The 27,572-nt window shown below is 42.6% G+C and overlaps 1 protein-coding gene across 3 annotated transcripts in view; it reads right to left on the bottom strand.

Moving 5' to 3' along the window:
• The window catches only part of eml3 (EMAP like 3), a 46,888-nt gene that overhangs the window by 11,679 nt on the left and 7,637 nt on the right, over positions 1-27,572 (bottom strand). Inside the window, exons 2-6 of one of the 3 annotated variants that reach the window (XM_028428886.1) lie at positions 4,641-4,817; positions 4,445-4,556; positions 3,843-4,310; positions 1,390-1,500; positions 1,104-1,132 (exon numbers count right to left, since the gene is read on the bottom strand). In XM_028428886.1, coding sequence (XP_028284687.1) covers positions 1,104-1,132; positions 1,390-1,500; positions 3,843-4,310; positions 4,445-4,556; positions 4,641-4,817 — 897 coding nt within the window. The remainder of the gene's footprint in view (positions 1-1,103; positions 1,133-1,389; positions 1,501-3,842; positions 4,311-4,444; positions 4,557-4,640; positions 4,818-27,572) is intronic. The other 2 variants (XM_028428888.1, XM_028428889.1) reach the window with 2 other exon arrangements.

Here is a 27,572-nt window from a genome sequence, read left to right as displayed (position 1 = left end):
TAGCCTAAAAAAACAACATTTTCAGGATTAATTAATTTCAGGCTTATCCATAAAATGTCAAAATACATTGACCGATTCGTTGTGGACAATCAACCAGTAGCATTAAGATTTCCACATTTAAAAATAGAACAGCAGTATCCTAAAGTCTGGCGTCATAGTATAAATTCCAAACCACAGAGGAAGGTAAATCTTAGTGCCACTAATAATACCTCCTATTGACACACTCATACACCAATGTCTGCAGCTTGCCTGCCACCACATCACCCATCTTAAAACATGATCTCCACAGAGAATATATTGATAACATCAAGTTTACCAGGAAAATGTTTTTAATACAATTAACACCCAAGTCCTTTTTCTGGAAGTCTTGTCAGATTTCAAAGGAATCAGACAACCCAACAAATATTACAATATACAGTTATTCACCACCTACTAAAAATGTGCCCCAGATCCAAAGTGATGAGAATTGCAAATAATTAAGTGATTTGGTTTTAAATTGTCTTGTCTTGCCCATTTTGTAGTTTTACTATGATTTGTCTTTCTGGATTTTATCCAATATACTCTCAACACCATAAGCAAGGGCTCTGTGTGTGTGTCTTGTGGGAATCATGTGGGAATCAAGTGACAACGTCCAGGGCTGAGAAATAAGCAAGTGTTAAAAACTGCCGTTCCCCCGAGGCCTCTAAGGGCTGGCTCCAAAAGCAAGTCGGTTCCCATAGACCTACAACATGTAGTCCAGCTTTAGGGGAGAAAAAACACAGGCAGTTGCTGACTCACAGCGCAAACTGCCTGGTTTCGCAACTGCCCACCCACCTCAGTTCTAATTGCACTCCACCTCATTGTCTGTATTGGGAATTTAGGCTGACTATGATGCTGCCAACATGGACAATCTGGTGTTATATATAAAAAAATACCTAGATGGATAAACAACACACTGCAGAAAAAAGAAATGTTTTATTTGGGGGTGAACTGTCCCTTTAAATCTCAGCAGGGATATTATGTGTCAGATCATTCATACATTTTTGCTGTGACTTGTGACACATCACAGACTACATAACCATTGGTAGCTCACTGCAATACAAAAAAAAGTTCAATGACCTCACCTGCACTGGAAATCAACTCCTTAGCCCGGCTGTGGAGACAGACAATGACCATGTGAGACAGATATAAGAAACTATTTTAAACAAATTAGTAGCCTTTATACATAGAAATTACACAGTGTGTATATGTGAGAGTTTTCACAGGACTGGAATCTTATTATTATTCACAAGGGTCATCAATGTTCCAGTGAGTGTCTCTTTGATGAGATATGTGAGGCAGCAGCAGCCATAGGAAAAAGTGAGCTATGTTACTGTGGTGACAGCTGTGAGTGATGGCAGAGTGGCTCACTTCTCCAGGCTGGGGGAGCGGGTAAGAAGGTTGGCTGAAGACGCCGCCTTCTTGTCCAGGCGTTTCCTCTGCCTGTCAGGGTTCCCCAGTTTTTCACTGTTTCTACGAACCCTTTAGCACCACAGAAAGAAAAACAAGATTCAGATTCCACATTCAAACCCACTTAGATGGATCCAACCATCATTTTATTTATGCATGCAACATATTTATAGGTTAATATACATGTAGAGAAAAGTGTAGTTAATTCCCAGCATTCCTAAAGGATAAATCTGGTTTCATAAAATTTCAAACTTACATTTTGGGTTATCATTGTTTATGTTGAACAACACCTACTACAACTCTATGGGCACAGCTCACTTGGCACACTTGTCCTCTGTTGTAGAGACTTGGAGTTACACAGGCAAGATTGTTAGCTCTATTTTCCAAGTCATTTCTGGAATCTTGTTCTTTCAGTTGTTACCCAGATTTCCTGACCATAGGTGAGGGTAGCAAGAATTTTACGGTACAGTGCTTTCAACAAATGTTTGGGGCACCATCCAAATGTGTACAAAGTTTGAGTTCCTGTGTTATGTGAACCCTCATTACCCCAAATCACTTATGGAGGTGTGGCATGTTAAGTAAGCTTTGCCAAATGACATGTTTCAAATAAACCAGAACTATCCTTTTAACTTACCAGTATTAGAAAGGTTATTAGCATAAGAGGTTTGGAGCAACAAGTTAGTACCATTAGCAGCAAATAATCCATGTGTAGGATGTATAAATAACACAATCCAATTTCAGAACAAGAAGCAATCATAAGTTGACTGAATGTTAGATTTTTTTTTCTTTTACATGAAAAAAATTATTTTAAGAAAAAAAATTATGACAGTCCTGTCAGATAAACTAAATGCATCACAGAGCATGTCATGGATCAGAGATGCTGATGTTAAGCTAAAGTTACTACTGTCAAACTACTTAGCTATTGCAGTAACAAGGCAGAGATGACAACAACAACAACAACAACAACAACAACAGTGAACAGCTATAGTAGCCAGAAAGTACCAAGCAATGATCTCTGTCTAGGAGTACCAAATTCCAGATACCATTATTGGCTCAATGTGAACAGTATCCAACTCCACTTGCTAAAACTAACAAGTTCCAATGTTTGGCCCTCAAAGACATCAACTATGAAATGACAGCTTGCAGAAGAAATAACTAATAGCGAAGTCTCAAACTGAATCTTTATGAACTTATAACAAAAACATGCTGTTATACACAATAATTTATCTCTTACTGTCTCTGTGTGGCTCTTGCAACACACTCTGCCTCCTGATGAGATGCCGTTGCAGCAGAAGATTCACCAGAGGGAGCATAACAAGACTAAAAAAAGCTTTGTTGTCTATCTGCGTCACTGGACTCAAATGTAGGAAGTGAAACTCAGATGGCAACCCATCCACTCACTAATAAAGCACAGGTCTTCGCAGGAAAACAGTTATTCTAACAGTTCCACCTCTCAACTATGCTATTACCTCACTGGGTTCCAGATACCGGTACAGACATTCCTCTCATCCAATGATCATCTTCCACAACGGATTTAAGAGTCCACCAAATAAAGGCAAGTGAATGCAGAAAAACTATCCATGTACTGCAGGATGGAATTAAGCTGAGACTCTGGAGCATGTGTTACCCATAAGAGATGATGAGCCACAACAAGGAAGTAGAACAAAAAACACATGCATCCATCACCACTGAGACTTCAACTAACTGTTAGCCATTTAGAAGGGGTCACAGTGGAAAACAAATCCTGACATGCAAGAGATCGATTTGTTTAAAAAAAACAATGTTAGTAGTGATTAAAAGGTTAGAACAGAACTGTTCTGGAAAACAAAGTCAGGCAGCGTGTGTTTCTGCAAAACCCAGTGTCAACTCTGCACATCTGCATTGTCTTACAGAGCCATCAACTTTAATCTTTTGTGGCTGCAGTGAAGTTGTAACTGAGAGTACCGATCTGGAGGATCTGTTTTAGACTGGACAGATATTCCATTTTAAACCTCCTGAGCTTTCCCGATCAGTCTTTGTCTACATATTGTAACTCCAACCCTACCCCTTTTTGTATATCATGCTGTGTTCAGTTGCTCCCACATCACATTTTCCACTGTGTGCCAGGAAGAGAACTGAGAATTATATTACTTAGTGTGAATGAGTTCTATCATTATGTTCTGTATGGCTTTGTGTTTCCCAGCCCTCTGCTCAAACACATGGAAAAGAAAGCATCAGCTGTGATGACAGAATTTGTCATCTCCCATGGGTCTCTAAAATGGTGTCATGGCATGAGGCTGATTGTTCCAAAAAGGGCCCGACTGGGGTTTGCAGAGTCAAAATCAGAAAACTTGCAGGTGATTGATTGTTAAAAGTTATGCAATCAACATTTAGTTATCATGAAAAAGAAGCAGCGTTAAGGAAATAGAACGCACAGCGATTTCTCCCCTTCCTGGATGGAGGACAGGGGTCCAGAGCGGGAGCTGAGGTTTTGGTCTGAGTTTCTGAATGAGCCTGTCTCCTCTGGAGAGCAGCTTCCATCCTGAAAGTCCTCCCTCTGGTGGCTTCTGACCATGGTGGGCTGAATGGGCTCCTCCACTGATGGAGTTTCCTGCTCTCCTACTCCTTCATCTTCCTCCTGCTCCTCATCCTCCTCCTCCATGCCAGGGGCACGGTGCAGCTTGGCCCGGGTACCTTCAAGCATAGAGTTTCCTGGCAGGAGGGCATCCTCCAAGTGCAGGCTCTGGATCCTTTTGGGAAGAGGGACCCTGTCCTGTAGGCTTGGTTCTGTCTGTGTAGACCTGTCTAATGTTGCTGGTCTGGTTTGGAGCTCCTTGGATACTGGGCTTTCTATGAGCCCATTAGCATCGGTCACAATGCTGTTTGGCAGTTGGCTAGAGATATTTCACAGGGTTGAAACACACAGGACAGTCATACAGGAAGGTCATACACAGATATAAATACAAGGTGAACCATACAACAGTGCCACATCATCACTCTTTCTGTCACTGTAATCCACTGACTGAAGATGCAGTACCTGGTGGTGGGGTGGCGCATCCCGTCAGTGGCTGAGCTGGTGGACAATTTTCTGCTGCTGCACCCATCAGAGCAGCATACCTGGTTGAGCACTCGTGCAGCACCTGGGTTCACTGAGGAGATCAGAACAAATTCTTAGTTATATTTGCATGAAACTTAGTAGTGAATTATAAACTAGTTACTTAGTGAACACATACCTGCTATGATCTGCTGCTTGAGTAATGGAAGGAGCTGATCGTGTATACGGAGGCGACGCAGGGCGTCAGCCAACGAGGACTTCAGCAGCGTGATCTCATCCTCCTGTGCCTGCAGACGCACCTCCATCATGGATGTCCGTTCTGGGAACTCAGCACTGCTGTCTGCTGACACATCATCTAAAAGAAGATCAGAGGAATGTTTTATAAATGAGGCTTAAAAAGGTTTTATTGCAGAACAATCTGAAAACCTTGTTTGTACTTTAAAAACTACCCCTCTTTAAGACACAACTAAAGGATCAAGTAGTAATTAAAGCTGCAAGCAGCATTGCGGGCCCTCGCGCACCTTGCGATCCGCGGCGCTATCACCGTCTTCTCTCCTATGCTCTCGTCTCCTATACTCTCCTGTGCTATGCTCTCCTCCTCTCATTTCCACAGATATACAACAAACACATGTTTACAACCAAACTTTCCTGCTACCAGTAGGTGGCGCTATGACCGTATCATCCTATTAGCATATGTATCTGTTCAGACTCAGGTCCATAGCAGTCCTGTAAGATTTTGTCCACATTGCATAAAGTATATGGGTAGTACTGCATAAAACACAGCGAGTTCCTTTGTAATGGCGAATGGTCAACTTTGAGGCCACTCCCCCACCACACGGTAATACTTTTGAAAGAGTTTTGGAATGTGTCTATTCCCTATGGTGTCCTGAGTAGACACAGTGAATTTCAGCTCAATTGCATGAAGTATGTGAGGCGTGAAAAGTTTTGAAGCAGGGTCACAAAAAAATGGCCACAGAAGTCAAAATGGCGGACTTCCTGTTGGATTTGGATGGGGGGGTCCAAGAGACTTTTTTGTGCGTCTTGGGGTGATGCACATGTGTGTTAATTTTCATGATCCTGTGTCAAACTGGCCAGCGGGGCTACGCGTTAGGGCAAAAAATACAGGGAGTTGAAAAATAATAATCCTAAGGGTTTCAATAGGGCTCTTGCACCATTCGGTGCTCGGGCCCTAATTAAACAGTTAGGGCTGTTCTCAAGTTTCTACATTTATCACTGAATTGTTCAGTCTGTGAAAAAGTCCAGAGCCTAAGTTCAAAATAATTTTCCCATGCAAGATGACATGATGGAATTGCTAGAGAAGCTAGGTACTACAAGTTGCAGGTTATTAAGATCAGTAGACAGTTGCTCAAATGACTTTCCTGCAGTGTATAACACAACAAATTAATAGATTGTTGAGAGATATCAAGACATCTCTTATGTGAAGGAAGAATGGGTTTCCAGACACTAGCCGTTGCATCAATGCCACAACAATCCTAAACACTTGCAGTGCACAATAACTGATCTGAAATTCATCTGAAAAGAGACGTAGGGCACATTTCCAGTAAACACTGACCTTTCCAAACACTTTTTCCATTGCTTTGGGTTATTTTGAACTTTCAGGAAGCCAAACAACTTTGTGGAAATAGGGCTACAGAAAACACATGCAGAAGTTTATCCTTCATAATCTTAGAAGATTGTGTAAAATCTGCATGACATTTGGATAGAAACAGAAATAAAAACAGGATCTAAATGCATGCTTTGTATTTTGATGACTATAACTACAAGTGTTGTGGCACATTAACTCAGTCTTTAGTCACACCCCTGCATGTTTTGCTTTTACTATAATTGTTTCAAGAACTGCTGGTCAAACTATAATGCACTGTGATAGAATATTAGTATATTGAGGACATAGTTTTAAGTTTTATATTCAGGATTAATGAGGTTAAATGAGGGTTAGTGGCTTGAGAATATATTATAATGGGGGTCCTCCTGTGTATAAAGGTTAATGTGTATGTGTTTTCTGGCATACAGTACATTTTTGGTAGATTACAGATGTTTAAAGGATTGTAGTCAAACATAAGAGTGTCCAAAGCTTCTGAAAGACCCTATTGTAAGTGGGGAACAGCTACACTTCTGGTGTGTGTGTGTATGAAAGATTTCAGGTCCAAAAAGTGTGCGCATGTGTGTGGAATGCCTCCTTCTGTTCTTGTGTCACAAGATGGAACAAAGCTGTGCACAGTGAACAACAGGAGGACATTTCCCTGCTTCAGCCCCACTCAGCTGTGTTTGCAGTCCCTGTGATTATTCTCTATCCTTGCTCAGCCATTTTAGGAATTATTTTTGCACTGCAGTCCGATAAAGCTCAAGCGTTAATTGGCCGAGAAGTTCTGAGGAAATTGTCTGCTTGCACAGTAATAAGTAGGTCCTAAGACACCACTCCTCCCTGCACAGATTTTTTAAAGGCTCGTGGACTCAAGATAGCAAAGGCTAACAGTCAAGATCCACAACCTGAAATTACACAGTGCCAGTAATTGCAGTCTTCATGTCCACATGGATCTAAACAATCTGGTCTCTCGCTTGGCCCCAGAGGGAATAAAACCATCAACAGTGCCAAGCAAATCCCAGGTTATGGTGTTGTGATATGAATGTGAGACTACTATAAATGGCTGGCAACAACTCAACTTCTAAAACCTCACCTAACCTGCAGTCAACTAAATCCTGACATCACACTAAAGATAACCTGGGTTTTTGCAGGCAAAGTTGCCTGGCCTGTGGTTTAAATCCAAATTAACTTTATGTGAGGTTGGAGAGAATGATGTGTCTCCTAACTGCACTTTAAGGTTTTAAGAGGTGGTCTAAGCATAAATGACCTGACTGCTGCAGGACAAAAGTATTTACTGTGATGGCTGACTTTGTTATAAACCCAAAATGACCAAAGTAGCATTAGGACTCATTAATTGAATTGCAATTCAATTAATGAGTCATGAGTAATGAGTTAATGAGAATTGCAACATACAGCAGCATACATTAAGAGTGCCTGCTAACAAAAAACATGCAGCTGGATATACTGCCAAGTACCATCTGGCTTTTGCCTTTAGTACAACTAACATTTATTCCAAAATCAATTGATGTTATTCAAATCATGATAGATGGCCCTCTGCCAGAACAGAAAAAGCTCCTTCAACCACTTTCGGCAACATTGTAGGCTAATATCACATTTTCAATCTATGTTTGTTGCATGCTCCAAAGATCACATCATCACATCAAAACAAACATCCTACAACAATTTTCCACCAAGCAACAAAAGCACACAGGTTGGCACTTGGCAGGCATTCAATCTCTGCTGTCATCATTCTGTTATTTCAACTTACGACTATATATACCTCAGTTGAAAGTGGCTAGCTGAAAATTGCTAACTGAGTATTTTGTCTGTTCCTGTTCTCAGCAATCTCAGCTACCTATGTGGAGAAAATTTGCTTTTGTTGCATGACTGCAATCTTTACTCTATTTTCAGCTCTACTGTTCCTCAACAGCTCACTTGAAGCTGCTTCAAAAAGTGGATCAGTCCCCACAGACCTCCAAATGTGCGTCTTTACAAATGAAACAGGCATTTAAAGCTCCATTCATCTGGTTCATAATTCTGCATCAGTTTAATGTAATTTTCAAGCAACATCTAGGTGTAAGGACCTGCCGACTTTCACAATATGGACCTCTTGGTACATTCTGCTGCACTGTGCCCAGAAATGTATCCTGGCCCTGTAACAACGATTATGTTATGTGATGGGGTTGTTTGGTTTAGGACTGCTTGTATGTTTACTTCTCCTTCCTCCTTTTGGAGGCGTTCCTTTGTTCAGGAGTGCTGGGCGTGGCTTCCTGCTGGCTGAGGGTTGGTACACCTGCATCTCATCTCTTCACTCCTTAAAAGCCGGAGCATGACAATACTTTGACGTTGGATTGTCTCACTAGTTTCTGGACTAGACGCCTCCAGGAAACTTACCTGTTTTAATCACTTCTCCATCCAGCTCCTCACCAGCCATGCTGAACAGCCTCCCAACCTAACCAAGCTGAATTGTTTTGGACAAACCTTTGTTGAATGTGTTCATATTAAAACTAACTAACGAAACTGTCCTTCACCTGATGTCTGCTTCTGGACCTTCCTAAATAGAAAAATTTAACAGATTATTCCTTTTGAAGCGTTTTCTACAGCATTGAAGATAAACCCTTTTTATTTTAACGGACCTGGGATCCATTACTGGACGATATTAGTGCCACTGGATCCTATAGGATAAGGTCAGGGCTTATAGACTTGGTCTGGAAAAATAATTTTCTTTTTTGGGACGTTTTATTGCCTATATATTATTGTGCTATGCTTTTGTCTTTGTCCCAGATTTGCTTGACAACTGTTTACTGCTTATGATGTTGCCGGCATAAACCTCTCTTCAGAAATCCTTGTGTGTCACAAATTATTGCTCTTGTACTGTATTGCAACTGTACAGGGGTTAAATTTTTATATTACTTGCTTTAAGACATTTCCCCCAGGGATAAATAAAGTATTTCTGATTCTGATTAACAACATTAAGTTCCCCCATCACTGCGTGGCCTTTCAGACAGACAACATCATCCTGAAGTTTGCAGACGACAACACTGTGATAGGTCGCTTCACAGGCGGGGACGAGGCAGCCTACAGGAGGGAGGTGGCCACTCTAGCGACATAGTGTGAGGACAACAACCTCAAACATGGACAAGACTAGGGAGATGATAGTGGACATGAGGAAGGAGAGGAGCCCTCATCAGCCACTGTTTATCCAGGGACTGGAAGTGGAGAGGGTGAGCAGCTTCAAATATCTGGGGGTCCACATCAGCCAGGACCTCACCTGGACACTCAACACCACACAGCTGGTGAAGAAAGCACAACAACGGCTGTACTTCCTGAGAAGGCTGAGAAAATTTGCCATGTTGCCAAAGATCCTCAGCAGCTTCTACAGCTGCGTTGTCGAGTCCATCCTGACTAGCTGCATCATTGTGTGGTACAGCAGCTCTACTGCTATGGACCGCAAACGCCTGCAGAGACTGCGTCTAAGATCACCAGGACTCCTCTGCCTTCTCTGCAGAGCATCTACCAGCGCAGAGTCCACAGGAGAGCTGCCTCCATCATCAAGGACCCCACCCACCCCCAACAAGGTCTGTTCACTCTCCCCCCTTCAGGCCGGAGGTACAGGAGTGTGAAGTGTAGGACCACCAGACTCAGGAACTCTTTCTTTCCCTCCGCCATCAGACTCCTCAACAGCTGACAGGAGTCTATAAACATGGACTGTACCCTGCACATGACTGTTTACATGCAGTAACAGTAACTGCAATATTGTTTATCTATTTACTTCTCTATGCACCTTGATATTCAATCCAATATCTGCACATGTACAACAGTTTTCCTCCTGACAGTTTTTGCACAATGATTCATTCTCTGCTCAATTTGCACAACAGCTGATGTAGCACACATGCACATTTATATGTATATAGCTCCACTTACTTCCATAGTTTATATTTTGTGTACTTATTTGCATTTTTTTTGCTCTTCAAATTGCTCTTTTGTAAATTATTCTAGAAAAAAAAAAATTCTTAGACCTTTATGGCATTCAGTGTGAGCAGCAAAGTAAGAATTTAATTGTACAGGGAAACCTGTTTCCTTATTGTGCACATGACAATAAACACTTTGAATCTTGAATCTGAATCTTGAATTAAGCAGCATAAGCATTATGTATTATTATTATTATTTAATTATTATTTAATTATTATTAATTAAGCATGTGAGGTCTTTGAGTGGCTGGATAATTCTGACACACGGCATATGCTGCTCACGTCAGCAATTGCCTACCTACCAGTACCTCTAGGAGCTAGGATTAAGTGGCAGTTTAGGCAGACTCCGAGGTTATCAATATAGCAACAGTCAGGTGTTCCCACACAGACTCAAAATAGACCTTTAGAAACCTATAAACTAGGGACCTGCATGGGACTGAGTTTTCAATCACACTCCCGACCCGATCCTGAAGCCTATCCCAGTTCCTGCGGGTCCGTCAGGTCCCAAGACATGAAAAGCTTCAATTTAGGCGATTATTTGGGCTATTTATGTAACACTAATACAATAATAAATAAATTATGTTGGCCTGTGTAAAACACCCTAGGCTATATTGATTATGATTCAGTTCCCAAATAAAAGAGTTGTATTTATGTGTGTGTTGTAATGTAATCATATCATTGATTATCGGTTGAAGAAAAGGCCTCATTAGATTTATAAGATCTAAGCAAGATTTAGAAGAACTGGGGTATTAGATTTATAAAATTTAAAATGATTTGATACAAAGCGCTCCCTTTCCGGATCAGTGTAATACAATACACGGAGAGCAGCTTGGACCGCAGCTACTGTGTCCTTACCATCCTCTATATCCACTCTGTCACTTTGGCTACAACAGCCTACTCCTCACGGGACCTGGTACCTGTATGCAGGTCTCTACTATAGACATCACAAACCGTTCACCTATATTTTTAGTTTATCGTCACAACCATAAATCCAACACATTCAGCTTAAAAAGGTGCTGAAAAGCTCTGTATGGACTTGTTGAGTGCCAGGTGTTAAGTATCAGTGATAAAAGTCACTTTCAGAACAACATAAAGAGCCCTGATGATGTGGTGAATAATATCCAGGGAAGACAATTGTGCAAACTATCACTAAATAAAAGAGAAGGTAAAAGTGCTCTGATTTAAACTTGAGGGTAAACCTTTAATGTTATGCTCGGGACATGTCTCAGGACATTTCTACCTGTGATTTGATCAATAGTCATTGTGTGTTTACACCCACAGACTGAACAGGTTACAACCTTTTTTACTGTACTACTAACCTAATTACTCTAATGTAAACACTGTACATGCAGGTATATAATGGGTTCTTTCCCTTTGACCAACCTTGTTTACTCAAGTGTGTGTGTATATCTGGTTGTGTGTGTGTGTGTTGGATAAACTGCAGAAAAAACACACTTTTTCCTTAAAGCATGAATATGTCTAAACTTTATAAACAGCCAACTGTTCAGTAGTGGAAACTCATTTTTTGGACTTCTAGAAGCCAAGTGTGAGTTTCTGTTATAGACAGACAAATTATTGTTTAAAATTAAGAAGCACTGAAACATGTAATGAACTCTCCTCTCACCCTGCTACTCTGATGTCACATAGAAAGTGCTCACCATGTTCTTACAGCAAGCAGTAAAGCTCAAGTGGATAAAGCAGGATAAAATGATGCAAAAGGCTGCCACACAAGCATTGTTTTAATCAAAATATTCCACTAAATAAATTGAGCAGCTACTCTTGGTTAGCTAAAGAGAAATAATAGGCAGTTTCTTACAAAGAAGTGTTGTGTGCAAGGGCCTCAAACAGACAACATGGCCATCAGAGCCCCTCTTAGGAGTAATGCCAGGTTATAGCTGAGTGTGCAAAGAATTGACATAGACCCTGTGGTAATAGTATGACCTAGCCAGGTACCCTACAACACATCTAACGTGCAGCGTCCCAAAAAATGTAACTAAACATCACAGTGATGCATACGGCTATTTGGTGCATTTCTTCCTATACATTTTCAGACACTAAAACAGACACATCACACTTGATCCATCACATTCATCAATCAGACATATTTAATTGTATTTCCTCACTCATGTCCCTTGGCCACACACATGTGGAATTCGTCCTCAGTCAGTGCAATGATTGAGCACAACATTTTTTCCAATATCTCTCAAACCTGCACTGCAGTACATTCAGAAAAACATTTTGTTACACTAGGATACACCATACACAAGCAGAAATGCTTACATATTACATAGGTTCTGCATAGACACAACACAAAAGTCTTTTCTCTGATTAGTGCTTCCTTATTAGATCATATCAACTTGTCTTTAACAATAGGATAGGCATTTAATACAGCTGTTATCAGACCTACACTTAAAAAATTCGTAAAAAAAACCTTCACTTGACCATTTTTTGACCATTTTAGAACTACAGACCAAACTCCAATCTCCAATTAATTTCTAAGATACTTGAAAGGCTGGTTGCAAGTCAGTTAACTGATCACCTACATAGTAACAATCTGTCAGAAGTGTTTCAGTTGTGCAGCCCACCACAGCACAGAAACAGCACTAGTTAAAGTTACTAATGATCTCGTCATGGCATCAGACTGTGGACTTGTCTCTGTACTTGTTCTACTAGATCTCAGTGCTGCATTTGACACTATAGATTACAGCATTTTATTACACAGATTAGAACATGAGATTAAGATTACAGGGACACCACTAAACTGGTTTAAATCATATTTATCAGACAGATCTCACTTTGTTCACGTCAACGATGTTTGGCGACTGCAACTCACTATTGTCAGGATGTCCACATTACTCCATTAATAGCCTGATCCAGAACGCAGCAGCTAGAGTTCTGACAGTAATCAGCAAAATGGATCATATCTCTCCCATCTTAGCTTCTCTTCACTGGCTCCCAGTAAAATTCAGAATAGACATTAAAATTCTCTTACTTACATATAAGGCTCTAACTGGACTAGCTGCATTTTACTCTCAAAACCTTTCTGTTTAGTAAAGCATATAGTTAACCTCAAACAAAGTGCATAGGTCTAATAGGTATAGTTATAGTCACTTTTTGACATACAGCGATAGGTAGAATAAGGCTGACTAACTCCTAGCCTTTAAACTCTAAATTGTATAAATATATCATAGCTATGCTGCTATATGCCTACATTGTCAGGGGACACAAACATCCATCTATCCATTATCCATTAACCTGCTTCGTCCTGCAGTGCAGGGTCACAGGGCTAACTACGGATGAGAGGCGGGGTGCACCCTGGACAAGTCACCAGTCCATCGCAGGGCAACATACAGACAGACAACCATTCACACTCACACCTATGGGCAATTTAGAGTGACCAATTGACCTAACAAGCACGTCTTTAGAATGTAGGAGGAAGCCGGAGTACCTAGAGAAAACCCACACAGATACCGGGAGCAAACTCCACACAGAAAGGCCCCAGTCAGAATCATTCTCGGCAGACAACACAAAAGGAGAAATAAAAGCTCCTGGTTGTGTGCATATTGTCCTGTATCCTGTCCCCGAACAACTGTGCTCCCTCTGTCAATCCATTGTCAATGAATACACATGACATGTTTAAGGGACAGATGCATACATCTCTGATGAATTAAACTTAGTCTGCTGTGCTTTGCAAACTTTATCAAAGGGTAAGCTGGTGCTTTAATAGGCATGCTACACCTTCCTCACCTGAAGATGAACAATTAAAACATTCCACTCTTGGTTTTGTGAGGCTAGTTGTGAAACGTGGACGGAAAAGGCTGAGAAAAGCAGAACCACATGCAGAAAGCTCCTGCTGTGGGCCTCCTGGAAAATAAACCTTCATTACTCAGTGTGCACCATCGAAGACCCACCATCATTAGCAAATAAACAAGTTTCACCTAAGAAGCCCAATCAACTACAATACTCAGACAGAGATGGATGAAAACATTACTGTTAAAGCCCATGGGAAACATCATCTCACTTTAACTCACTTTAGTTTGTGTTATTTTTCTGCACATTCTGTATTTATTTTTCAACATTTTTTTAGGAACTGGTAGTGTGCTATGGTTTTAAAATGTTGATCACATAAGGATGTTAATGACAGTTTCAAAACATTTGCTACACAATGTTCACTTCAGCATGCAACTTCCTCAGTATGGTATGCACCAGTTGCTGTGCTGTACGTAGCCTTTAAAATGGCATACTTAAGATTTTTATTTCTCCTATAAACTGCATAATACATGGCTAGTAGCCCAAATCTACATCTCTTCTGCTCACACTGTATGTGTCATTGAACAAGACACTTGAAGATGCCACCAAGTGCTCAAGGAAATTATAAATCATAGAATGGCAAAGCCAAATTAAATAAATCTAGCTTTATATCCTCTGCCAGCTTGTCTTTTGATAAAGATTGACAGGTAAGTCTGCAGTGTGGAGATAAAATGTGGATATATCTGTATCAGCATCTGCAATTGGCCAAAACAAATTGGACATATTGTGATGTTCTGCTGTGAGTGTACCCATAAGGGATGTCTGCATCCAATCTGTATCCAACATATTTCCACATATTTCACTTTCTCCACAAGAAAAGAGAATACGAGAGAATACGGAAGGAATACAAAGACCTAAACTTTAAACTTTAGTTAAAGATGCTCCACAGACATTTTTTATGGTCTGTGTTGATCAGGTTGATAGGCAGCTATAGTGGATGAAACTAAACAGCACAAAGTAAACAAAGGATTAGCATCTGATTAGGTTTATTCTAATCGGAATAAGCAGACATGAAGTACATTTGGATCAGCCCAGAACCCTCCCGCCAACCACAAAGTGTTGTTTTTACATACCTTTACCCTTTGTGTTTCAAAAGGTTCTTTTTTGTTAAACTACTGATATGACAAGCATGATATAGCAGTGCCTCAACAGAAACCAAACCAAAGGCTTCACCCTCACCAGCTGGCTCCAGTTTTAAACATTGTTGAGATTTTGCACACACACACACACACACACACAGTCACACTAAAGACCATTTCCGTTTTCTGTGCCACACGCACCTAGCCTGACAAGAGACAGGAAACACTGTATGCTGGAGAATGGCCAAGAAGACATATCACAGCTGCTGATAAATAAAGGAGCAAAGTATAGAAGGGTAGAACTAGAAAGAAGGTGGACTACACCTTTATGAGTTGTAACAATGATTACCTAGTGTTATAAAGTGCGTGAGCAGAGGTTTTGATCTTACCTTCTCCCATACTGTTAGGAACAGGCAGTTGTCTCTGTGGACTTCTCTTTAACTGAACGTTTTGCACTTAACTTTGCACTTAGGTGTGCTCATTTTAGCTCTGTGTGTACAAATCAGCTATGCTGACACAGACAGACATACAGATAGATAGACAAAATCAATTTATTGGCAAGAATAGCTGAAATGTATCACAGAGATGTGTTATGGGTAACTCCAGGGCACAGTCTCACAGAGGAGCTTATGTGTGTATATATATCTCTTTGGTTATGATGAAGGATTACAAATCAGAGCAAAGAAACTTGAGCGTGCATTAGGCTCAATGCCAGGATTTTGTCTTGTTAATATCCAGTGATAATGGTGAAAAGTTGCCAGCAGTAAATACACTGGCCTGGGTGTGGACAAACTGGAAACTATGACACTGATGAGATCTCATTTCCCTCTGTGTGGCATTGAATCAAAAATGCCAGCTCTGTTAAGAACTCTTCCAGTTCTGCACTTTGGATTTGTAATATAATTGGAACATATTCAGCTGTCAAGCTCTGCTGTAGCAGCTGGAAATATGGACACAACATCACACAGTCTACATCTGGTCTCTACAGGAAGGTACACCAAACAGGAAGTTGGAGTTTTCCTCTAAAGACAGAAGTTTATTGCCAAATTTGCCCTAGGGGAAAAAAGAACCAACTGTCCCCCACCAGCCTGGGTCCATCTGCAACTGCTCTTCACACATATAAATACCACAATGTTAAAACAGTGGACCCGATGAGGTCCACAGTCCTGGTATTTTAGTCAACATATAGCACATCAGCTATGTTAAATGAGTTCTGATTTTGTGCAGTCTATTTTTATAGAGTCCAGGTTTTATTTCAAGTAGGGTCATGAATGGCAGTTTGGCAGGACCACACCCACTGCTGTTTCTTCACTAAATCTGTGTTTGGCAGTGGGATCCTGTACTTAGTAGACTGGTTTTATACATGGACTAGATGAATAGAGTGTTTTACTGTCTGGTTTTCCTGGTTGTGAAAGTAGTAAAGTGGAGGTTAAATATGGAATTTTCAAGGACTAGCACTCTCAAGACCAATCTAAAACAGAAGTGCAGTTTATTCACTATCTAGAAGGTCTCATCATACTTTATTTATGTCAAAGTGCATGTTAGAACAGCCACAGTGACTGGAAGTCCTTTTAATATATGGTAGACTATAACTATGACTGTGTACTATACGTTTATACAGTGTAAGAAATAATTTGTAATGTTTTAAATGCATTTTTTTGGTTGACAGCAGATAAATCACAAGGTATTGGTAATCAAATACCACTATTTATACTATTATTTAAGTACTATCTATCAGTATGGCATAATAGAGAGATCTATTGAAAACTACAATACTTAAAAGAATCCAAGAATCATTCAACATTTTTTTGAAATTCAAAATGCTTTGTCATGTGACAGAGTCAAAATGGGAGAAACACAGCAATGTGATATATGCAGTCCAGTGCAGTGACGAATGCTCTGATCTGTACATTGGAGAAACTAAACAACCACTCCACAGAAGAATGGCTCAGCACAGGAGAGCCACCTCTTCAGGACAAGACTCAGCTGTTCACCTCCACCTCAAAGACAAAGGACACTCCTTTGAGGACAACAATGTTCACATTTTAGACAGGGAGGAAAGGTGGTATGAAAGAGGAGTCAAGGAAGCCATCTATGTTAAGCTGGAAAAACCTTCCCTTAACAGAGGTGGTGGCCTCAGACATCATCTTTCTACCACATACAATGCAGTGATTCCATCCATTCCCAGGAAGTTTGCACATACTCACAGTAAGAACAAAGGGCTGTCAACCAGTCCCCCTCTGGCAGTTTCATAGTCGTTAGCCAGTCGTTAAACACACCTGGCCCAGTCAGCCAGAACATCACAGGTAAGTATGGAAACATTTAGTGCTTTTGTTTTTAAGTTTTAACCAGACCCACCCACTGAGGTCTGTAACCACATATAAACCATGTTTCCCCACCAAACAGTTAGAACTGATGAAGCTGCTTGGATGAGCAGCGAAACGTCTTCTAGAAAACTCTACAAGTCCAGACGCCTTGCTTCAATCTTCTCTACGTATGATGACCTGGATGACTGAGAATCTTCATCAACCTGATGATTGAATGTTCCTTGCTGAAATGCCCCTTACAGTTAACTTTACCTTTAAACCTTAAGCAAACAACTTGTTACGCCAATAACTGTATTATTTTACTAATACATCTGCAAACTGCCATAAATGTCTACCTGCAATACAAACACACATTAACAGACATTATATCAGTTCCCCATTTTTTGCTGGAGCTTAGCTGCATTTGTACACACACATATGAATGCATGACTGCTTTCCCACTACACTTTGAGAATCTGGTCTTCTTGTTTTCATTTTTTCAGTTACAAGCCAAGATTGCGGGTGACTCATCACTGCTGGCAACAGCTCAAGGAAAGCAGTAATTCGATCCACATTACTTTCACAGTGACAGCACTGGTTAATACGCAGAAATCATCTACTCAACTACTGTGTTGAATGGATAGTTTGAAACTAACAAAAAATGCGGATCATGTCACTTGATATGGCATCTTTATTCAGTGTTGGCTCATGAATGCTTCTCTGTGTCTTTGTATTTCCACTGAAGGCGGTGGCGTTTCACATTCCTGCACAAGCGTGCAGATGAACTGACAGGAAATGATGCATGAATGCATATTAAATCTTATCTCTTTGCACCCTTAATGTTTGGAATGATTTTGCCATTAAATCACATTTAAACCTAAACTGTGACAAATATAAATATAGCAACCAAGACTGAAACATCAGTGTACACTTATTCAGGCAACTCTGGCTAGATGTGCACTTGTGTAATATAACTTTAGGCAAGGCCGAGGTCATAGTGAATTAAGCTATCCATAGTGGTAGTGTCCAGCCAGATTATTATTGATTTATGATTCACCTTATGAAGGATAATGAATCAGATCAATTCAGCAGAAAGCATATTTTGCTGGTTAATCATACCATGTACGAGTGTGTGCATGAGAGAAAAGTAAGGTGGTATTCACATGAAAAGCCACAAGTATCAAATGATGCTAAAAGAAAACACAGGATAATTTGATCCTAGAGCTAATAACACTAATCCTCTATTTGATTTTCTCCTTTCTGAAAAGCCTCAGGTCACTCCAGGTCTTGTGGGAGGCTGGTTGTCTGACAGCACCAGAGCTACACTATTGTAGACTCAAAGTCTTTTGTTGAGCCTTTCTTGTCCAACTGTATATATATACACAAGTTTCATCCAGCTTGATTACAGACAGATGTAGGAGGGAAGCAGCAGATATAATTAGCATAGCATAAGTTCCTCTTTTATGCAGCAAATCGGTTCCTGTAAATCTGGATCACTCTTCTTTCAATGTGCCTTCATTTTTAAATGATTAAAAATCACCAAAAATAAAAGCTGCTTTCTTTATTTAAATGCATCTACAGCATCTACTGAAAATACTCAGGCATGTTTGGCACTGTAAGTTTGAGGCATGCCTTGCCTACAATAGACTTATTTAAATGCAATCAGTTATTCGAAAGAAAGCAGAGTGGAAATGTGATCTTTTTCTAATCATGAGGGAACACGAAAGTAAAGTGATGTTTGTGAGTCATAAGTCAAAAATAACTTATCTAGAAGCCTACCACACAAACTTTGCTGTCCATACGAGCCTACAAAACAAGTCCCCAGTCACAGCATATTTAGTTTTAAACTAAAAACTAGGAAATGTTTTATACAAACTTACCCCGTTCATATTCTCAGTGTCCACCCACACATTTTTCACATCTCACACAAGTGCTGCATAATGACCTCAACCACCTACAGACGCCAATTGTCCCGAAGCACACTGCTCTCAACTTGTAGTTCTCTTCTTTGATTTTGACACTGTGCCACCGCTTAACATCCTGTACGCCTCTGCACAACAGTTTGAGGTCCCACATGAGAAGTGAAATGCAGAGAAGCGGCATCTATGACAACTACTTTCTCATCCTCAACTACACGCGTGTGACTGACTGCACAGTTGAGTATTACTATTATTTGTGGCTGTAGGACATTAAGGAGCTCCACTGCACATGTTTCAACGAGCATTTTATCCATTTTTAGTTAATTTTGGTTTTCCAGCCTTTAACTCTACTAACACAAAGTAAAATACCAGCTGGCTAAAATTGTGGAACAACAGTCAATAGCTTTTTTTACTTACAGATTGGAAGGAGACCAAACAAGAGCCACAAACAGACTTTATTCAGTAGTTGAAACACAAACATTCTTGATGCCCTGTGCCCAGGGCTCTAGAGTGCGACCATTTTGGGCGCACATGCGACCTAATTTCTCAAAGGTGCAACCAAAAAATATCAGAGGTCGCACCGGTACGACCAGCTGTAAGAGGGAGATACGTTCTCCGCGACTCTCAAAAGTCTCCCTGTGGTCCAGAAACAGACACACATCAGGCCCATATCGTGGTCTAAGCCAATCAGAGACGGTGAAGGGCGGGACCTCTGTGTGTGTGTCTTTGAAAACGTGTCTGCTGCGGTCAGCTGAGACCGAACATTCAGAGAAGAACGCGGACATATGCTGCGCAGAGCTGATGCTGTGTGATAAAGCTTGTTCCATACTGCACGAGAACAGAGAGATCTGTTCGTGTTCCCAAGGTGACGAGAACAAAGTCGTTTCGGCCCGGACTTTTTAAAACGTGTGTGCAGAACTCATACGGCCCTCTGACTGCAGCGCACACACAGACAGACAGGGTTTAAAGACGTTTCGCTGCTGAACAGCAGAAACCGCAGTTTAAGTGAACATGTGCGGAGGAGCAGGATTTGTTGCTACTATGCGGGTTTTGCTAATTTGCTGTTGACCTGAATGAGTGACGATAACGAGCCGGTCATGTTCAGGGAGGGGGCGTGACGTGCTCGCAGCATCATAACAGACTGAACAGCAGGTCTGAGGACAGTGTTATCTGACCTGTGTGGTTCATCCATGAAGGCCGAGTCACTGACTGACAGCAGTCAGCTGGTTTAAGGAGTTATAGAACATGTTACATGATGAACTCCCATTTAAAAAGTATTGTTATTATCCTGCTATAGTGGAGCATTGTCTGCCAGTATGAGATCTGCATACAGCTAAACTGTAACAGACAGAATGAAAGTCTGTCAGCTGGAGCTCAGCTTTAGAAAGAGAGGAGACACAGGAGAAACTGAGGAAGAGAGGAAGAGGAAGATGAGAGAAGAGATACTGTAGCTGCAATAGAAACATGTTGAAGAAAACTAAATATATATCTCAATCACAACTATTAAATAAATAAGGTGTATATAATTTAAATCATTTTTAATTCCCATTGCCAGATAGATAAGTGAGGAGCGACAGCCAGAAAATACAGAGAGAAAGCAAACAGGGAACTGAAGAGTGCTGTAACTTTGAATCTTCATCATGGATTTCTGACAGGCAGACTTGTTGGCTGGTTTGTCCATAATTTGAATAAGTACTATCGGTACATGTATTTATTTATTTTTATTTACCTGTGTTCATTAAACAAGGTCCAAAGTCAGTTTAGGATGATATGTGATTATTAAGCCCGTTCATATTTACTAGAGATCAATTTTTGGACCTCAGTATTTCTAAAACTTTGGCTACAGCCCTGCGAGGCCGTCAGGTAAACAGTGGATGTAGCTGCAGATGATGAGAGAAGATGAAAAAAACTTCTGTATTAAGATAGGTGTCAAGTTAAGGCCTGATCCATAAAATATATGGACAGTGATTAAAAAACAAACTGCTGTGTGATGCGGTGCACCTAACTTTTGTGCCGGTGCACCCAAGAAAAAAAGGTTAGGCGCACCGGTGCAACCAGTGCAAAAAGTTAGTCTAGAGCCCTGCCTGTGCCTGTTTATTATATATAAAAACGGTCTGCTTCCAATGCAGTTTGATATCAGCAGGATTCAAAATTTCAGCTAGTGATGTTATTCATTCAGGCAAGCAGCCTTTAAAAATGTGAAGTAATGAGGGCTAGGCTAGATGAAATAGAATCCAGTATTTCACTTGTGCCAATTTCATTTTTTGCTCTCACAATATTAACCACATGCAAAGGAACTACTGAATACTGTTCAAAAGACTGTACTGTGCTCCTGCTGTGCAGAGACAACAGTGGCAAGTCTTCTGGTCTTCTTTTATGTACATGATTTCCACACAAAGCAAATAATGTCTCCTGACATACAAACTGCTACTTACTAGCCTTCAAAGATCTTCAGTGGCTTCTTGTGTTTAGGCACTAACAATGGCTACTTGAGACTAGCTCTTTAATGTCCATAATGTCCAACATTACAGCAAAAAAAAAACATTTTTACATTACATTACAGCCTTGTACAAAACTTTAAATAACAGGTGGCTACTGTCACAGTTTGCTAAGTGTCAGCCTAAATGTAACCTATGGTATTTGAAATAACTACATCAGCAACTGCCAAAATAGCAATTGGCAGAGTTACCACTGTGACTGTTTTTCAGTCTTTCACTTTGCACTATTTTCCCAACAACACTCAAGCACAAGCTTCTTAATTTAGATTCTTGAGCAGACAGATATTCTGTGCCAAGATGGCGGCACAGACACGTGCAGCGGCTTCTCTCTCTCCCGATTCTTCGTTTTTCGTTTTCTAGGGGTGGGACGGTTCAGGAAAAAAATCTGAACCGTTTGGTACACGTGTTTCGGTTCGGGGCGCGTGTTCTGTTTGGTTCTGGACATGCGCACAAAGTAATACAGGGAGGTGTTTTTACCACAGCATGGAGACGAGTGTTGGCAACTTGGTGTCTCTCTGGCTACATTTGGCGGCTTTTTTAATCTAAAGCAACTAGTGGCTCTGTCTGGTGACTTTTGGAGACTGACGTGAAATCATTCTGCAGTCAGGCTGTGTCCTCGACAAGCAGCGACCGTGAGCTCCTCCCCCGCATCAACGCACTCCCAGCCAGTCACTCTCACTGTAGCTTCACGCAGCAGGTTCAGCTCCAGGCAGAGCAGAGAGACCCACAGCACTCTGCATCCAACTGTGTGCAAAGCTGCCAAAGGTCCCGTCATGGTTTACAGAGCGGGATGTAAATAGCATATTTCAATGGCAAAAATAAAAAGAAAACCACGGACATCAGTAACGTTAGCTTAATCTAGCATAGTCATAGAGTTCAGTCTATCCAACTAGCATGTCATTAGCAGCGGTGGACAAAGCAACACACGTTCTGTCCGACGGTGTGTTCTGTCCGACGGTGTGTGTCGTGCGTGTGTTTGTTTGTGCATGTGTTTGTGTGTGTATGCACATCGAGCCTCTGTGCGCAGACAGCAGCACAGAGAAACATGAAATGCTGCCGTGCAAATAAGATAAATATCATTAGCTGTTTAGTTTGTTTAATAAAGGAACAAGGTGTAGACCTGTTCTATAGGAAAGGTTATCTTAAATGGCTTCTGTTATGATCTGGTGCTATATAGAAATTAAAAAGAAATTAAATTGACTTGACCTGATATAATGATAGGGGAAACACTGCACTGATTCTTAAATATGTTGAATGTTGGATAAATAGGCTATGTATTTTATGCTCATCTGGTATTTCCAGAGTGTTAACAGTAGAAATACCTTCAACAATGTAAACCGAACCGTGGATTTAGTGAACCGTTCCACCCCTATTGTTTTCGTGTTCTATGTTTCACGTGTCGCAGACTTATGGTAAGTCATGGCCGTGTTTGTATGTCAAGAAGCGCACATACAGCCGTGAGCTTCTTTTTAACATCAGCAGAAGTGTAATTGTGGAGTTAGACCCTGCACTCGCTGAAGAGCTACGGGACTGTGGACTACTCCGCCTGCCGGCACCACTACCAGCCCCTGCAACACCATCTTGCCCGCAGTGGAGGTGCCGCAGACGGTGTAAAAGGAAGCAGAAGAGGGGCAAGCGCGGAGGGATATGGACCAGGCTAGTGGCTAAACCACATAAGCCGGCCATCCCTAGCATCATACTGGCCAACGTACGCTCTTTGGACAATAAAATGGACTATATTCGGCTACTTCGCGCTACACAGAGGACTATAAGGGAGTGTTGTGTGTTTGTGTTCACGGAAACATGGCTGAATGACAGCATCCTGGACTCTGCCATTCAGCTCGACCGCCTAACGTGTTCTATCTCATCCTTCCTGTCCACCAGAGGTGCTTGCAGTCTCTGCTAAGGAAAGTATATTGTTTTTTGTTGTGTGCTACTTAGCCTAGCATTTCTGCCTGCTGCTCAGCGTCTCTGCTAGAGCAATTTTGTACCGGCTGCATTTTTCGTTGAATCCGCAAGTGGATTTTATTGTGTTTGTATTATAACTGAATCGGCAGTGACGTATACTGTTGGCCTTAAGTTGTTTTTTTTTCTCTTATTCTGTTCTGGTCACGAGTGGCGTCTCAGCCCGACCTGATCTGAAACTTGGCGTTTTGACACGTTGTTGGAGTCAGTTTAGCTCCTCTCCAGCCCGACGATGGACATGATCTTTGTCCCTCATGCCTAAGTGTAGCTCACCTTAGAGAGGGGCTCTCTGATGCGTGCCCTAATTGCTGCATCATGCCCCGTTCAGTGCGGGTTTCCTGCTTGGCTCCATTTGATCAGCTGGCTGATTGGGCTACGGAGGTGCAGCTAAGTCAGCTGCCGGTGGGTCAGCATGCCTCATGCTCGAAGCACCCCGCAGAAGCAAGCCCGCTACCCGTCCCTGAGAAGAAACGCAAAAAACGGCAGGCTGGCAGATAAGGTGGATTTTCTCACCACTGAACTGGCCCAAATGAGAGCTCTCATTCAGGGTATTATATGATAGGGGCGGCGATAGGGCACCACTCCATGCGGATGAGGCGGTGTCAGTGTATGAGGAGGATGCTATCTCTGTGGCTGCCTCTGACACTCACTTTCGTGAGCATGATTTTGAAGAACTGAGTTCGGGTGCCTCGGACACAGCTTTGCTTGCACCTTCCCACCTTCAAGGGGGCAGTGAGGGGCCAGCGGTGGAAGCTATCCGCACTGCACTGGCCCGACTTCACTTGGACATCCCCCCAGCGCAGTCGGGGGGGTTCTAGTGCATTCTTCAAATGCCAGAACGCTCCATCCTCCTTTACTGTCCCTCCCTCTGTGGAGTACATAAAGGAGCTCCATGCATGTTGGTCCAACAATAAAGTGCTTTCGCGTCTCACATCGGAGGGTAGGGCCCTTGCGTCCATGCAGGATGCCCCCATATTTTGAACTGAACTTTGAACTTTGAACATATGCCTGCGATTGAACCGGCCATAGCATCACTGATTGTGGCCCCAGATGAGGCCCTTAGAACTAATGCCAGGCCTCCCACCTCAAGTCACGTCCAGATGACTGTTATACGCGACCCAATAAAAGCCCAGGCACTGCAGCAGGAAATTGCCACTTTGCAGGACAAAGGGGCCATTGTGCCCGTGGACCCCCTGCAGGATCCAGGGGGCTTTTATTCCTGGTACTTCTTGGTACCAAAGAAAACAGGCGATTTCTGCCCAGTTTTGGACCTAAGAGGTCTCAATGTGTTTAAAGGTGATCCCATTTCACATGTTAAGCACCAAAGAGATGCTACAGGCAATTTCCCCAGGTGGTTGGTTTACGTCAACCGACCTGAAGGGTGCCTATTTTCACGTGCCGATTGCTCCACACCACTGCCAGTTTCTTCGTTTTGCCTTTCAAGGCAGACATTACCAGTTCAGGGTCCTCCCATTCGGGCTGTCCCTCTCTCCCAGGGTTTTCACCCAGTGTGCCGCTGCTGCCCTTTCTCCCCTGCAGGCAAGGGGCATGAAGATTCTCCCATACATAGACGACTGGCTTGTCTGTGCACCGAGCTGCGAGCAGGCAGTGCGGGACATGCAGTCTATTCTCGACCACATAGGTCGCTTGGGGCTACGTGTGAATCTGCCGAAGAGCAACCTAGTTCCCAGCCAGGAGACAGTTTTTCTCGGCACTTGCATAAACAGTGTTCAAAAATACTGTTCAAAAGACTGTACTGTGCTCCTGCTGTGCAGAGACAACAGTGGCAAGTCTTCTGGTCTTCTTTTATGTACATGATTTCCAAGCAAATAATGTCTCCTGACATACAAACTGCTACTTACTAGCCTTCAAAGATCTTCAGTGGCTTCTTGTGTTTAGGCACTAACAATGGCTACTTGAGACTAGCTCTTTAATGTCCATAATGTCCAACATTACAGCAAAAAAAAAAGATTACAGCCTTGTACAAAACTTTAAATAACAGGTGGCTACTGTCACAGTTTGCTAAGTGTCAGCCTAAATGTAACCTATGGTATTTGAAATAACTACATCAGCAACTGCCAAAATAGCAATTGGCAGAGTTACCACTGTGACTGTTTTTCAGTCTTTCACTTTGCACTATTTTCCCAACAACACTCAAGCACAAGCTTCTTAATTTAGATTCTTGAGCAGACAGATATTCTGTGCCCAGTTTTGGACCTAAGAGGTCTCAATGTGTTTAAAGGTGATCCCATTTCACATGTTAAGCACCAAAGAGATGCTACAGGCAATTTCCCCAGGTGGTTGGTTTACGTCAACCGACCTGAAGGGTGCCTATTTTCACGTGCCGATTGCTCCACACCACTGCCAGTTTCTTCGTTTTGCCTTTCAAGGCAGACATTACCAGTTCAGGGTCCTCCCATTCGGGCTGTCCCTCTCTCCCAGGGTTTTCACCCAGTGTGCCGCTGCTGCCCTTTCTCCCCTGCAGGCAAGGGGCATGAAGATTCTCCCATACATAGACGACTGGCTTGTCTGTGCACCGAGCTGCGAGCAGGCAGTGCGGGACATGCAGTCTATTCTCGACCACATAGGTCGCTTGGGGCTACGTGTGAATCTGCCGAAGAGCAACCTAGTTCCCAGCCAGGAGACAGTTTTTCTCGGCACTTGCATAAACAGTTTGACAATGACCGCCCGCCCTTAACCCCAGCGGGTCGAGTCCATTCTGGACATGCGCCCCGAATTTCAGGGTGGCAGACCGCTCCCCCTGCTGCTTTATCTTCGCCTTCTGGGCAAACTGACAGTCGCATCCGCAGTGGTCCCTCTGGGACTGCTCTCCTTGCGGCCCATGCAGATGTGGTTGAACAGTCAACACCTAGATCCCAGTCTCCCTATTCACAGGCACAGGAGGCTGCGTGTGTCACCTCAGTGTCTGGAGTCCTTGTCCCCATAGATGGACAGGTTGTATACGAAGGGGATTCCACTGGGCTCTACCATTCTGGAGAGAGGTGGTGCACACGAATGCATCCAACGTAGGTTGGGGTGCGACATGGCAAGGATGAGCAGCGCGGGGTTCATGGTCGTCGCAACACTCCAGGGAGCACATCAACGTGCTCGAGCTGAGGGCAGTGCTTCTGGCCCTAGAATCTTTCCTGCCGCACCTTCAGGGCAGACGTGCTGATACATTCCGACAGCACAGCGGTGGTGTATCACATAAATCATCTGGGGGGCACCAGGTCTACAGGACTAATGCCCGTGCCCCGTCCACCCGGAGGCTGTACACTAGTAAATGGAGAGTCTTTGACAACTGCTGTCGTGACAAAGGACGCAGTTCGTTGTCAACTCTCTGCTGTCCTGGAATTCTTACAGGACCTTCTCAGGTGAGGGCGGTCTCCGTCTACGCTTAAGGTATATGTTGCCGCTATTTCCTGCTGGCACGAAGGGATAGCTGGTTCTACTCTCGGCAGGAACAAAACTGTCTCTCTATTTCTCAAGGGTGCCAGACGGCTCCACCTACCTGGTCGCCCGGTGGCTCCGACGTGGTACCTATCCATGGTCCTGGACTCCCTGCGGGCCAGGCCCTTTGAACCGTTGTCTGATGCACCTCTCCGATGGCTGTCACTCAAAACGGCATTCTTGCTGGCCATGGCATCAGGTAAACGGGTGGGTGAACTTCAGGCCTTGTCTGTTCACGATTCCTGCTGTAGATGGAACGCTGATGGCTCAGGCGTAACCTTGTGGCCTGATACTGCATTCCTTCCAAAAGTGGCTTCAGCAGTAGGTCATGCCCAACCGCTCCAGCTGGCCCGCTTTGTGACGGGGCCTACTGGAGCCACGACAGACCAGCTGTACCCTGTTCGTGCATTGGAGTTGTATATCGAGGCGACATCCCAAATGCGACGGTCTGTTTTTGTGCTTTGCTGGCCCTCGCAAGGGTCAAGTTCTCTCTAAGCAGAGACTCGCAC

The sequence above is a fragment of the Parambassis ranga genome, chromosome 18 (genome assembly GCF_900634625.1).
Source record: "Parambassis ranga chromosome 18, fParRan2.1, whole genome shotgun sequence".
Classification (NCBI taxonomy): Eukaryota; Metazoa; Chordata; class Actinopteri; family Ambassidae; genus Parambassis; species Parambassis ranga.
Note: the sequence above shows the minus strand (reverse complement) of the source record. Positions and strands in the feature narration are given on the sequence as shown.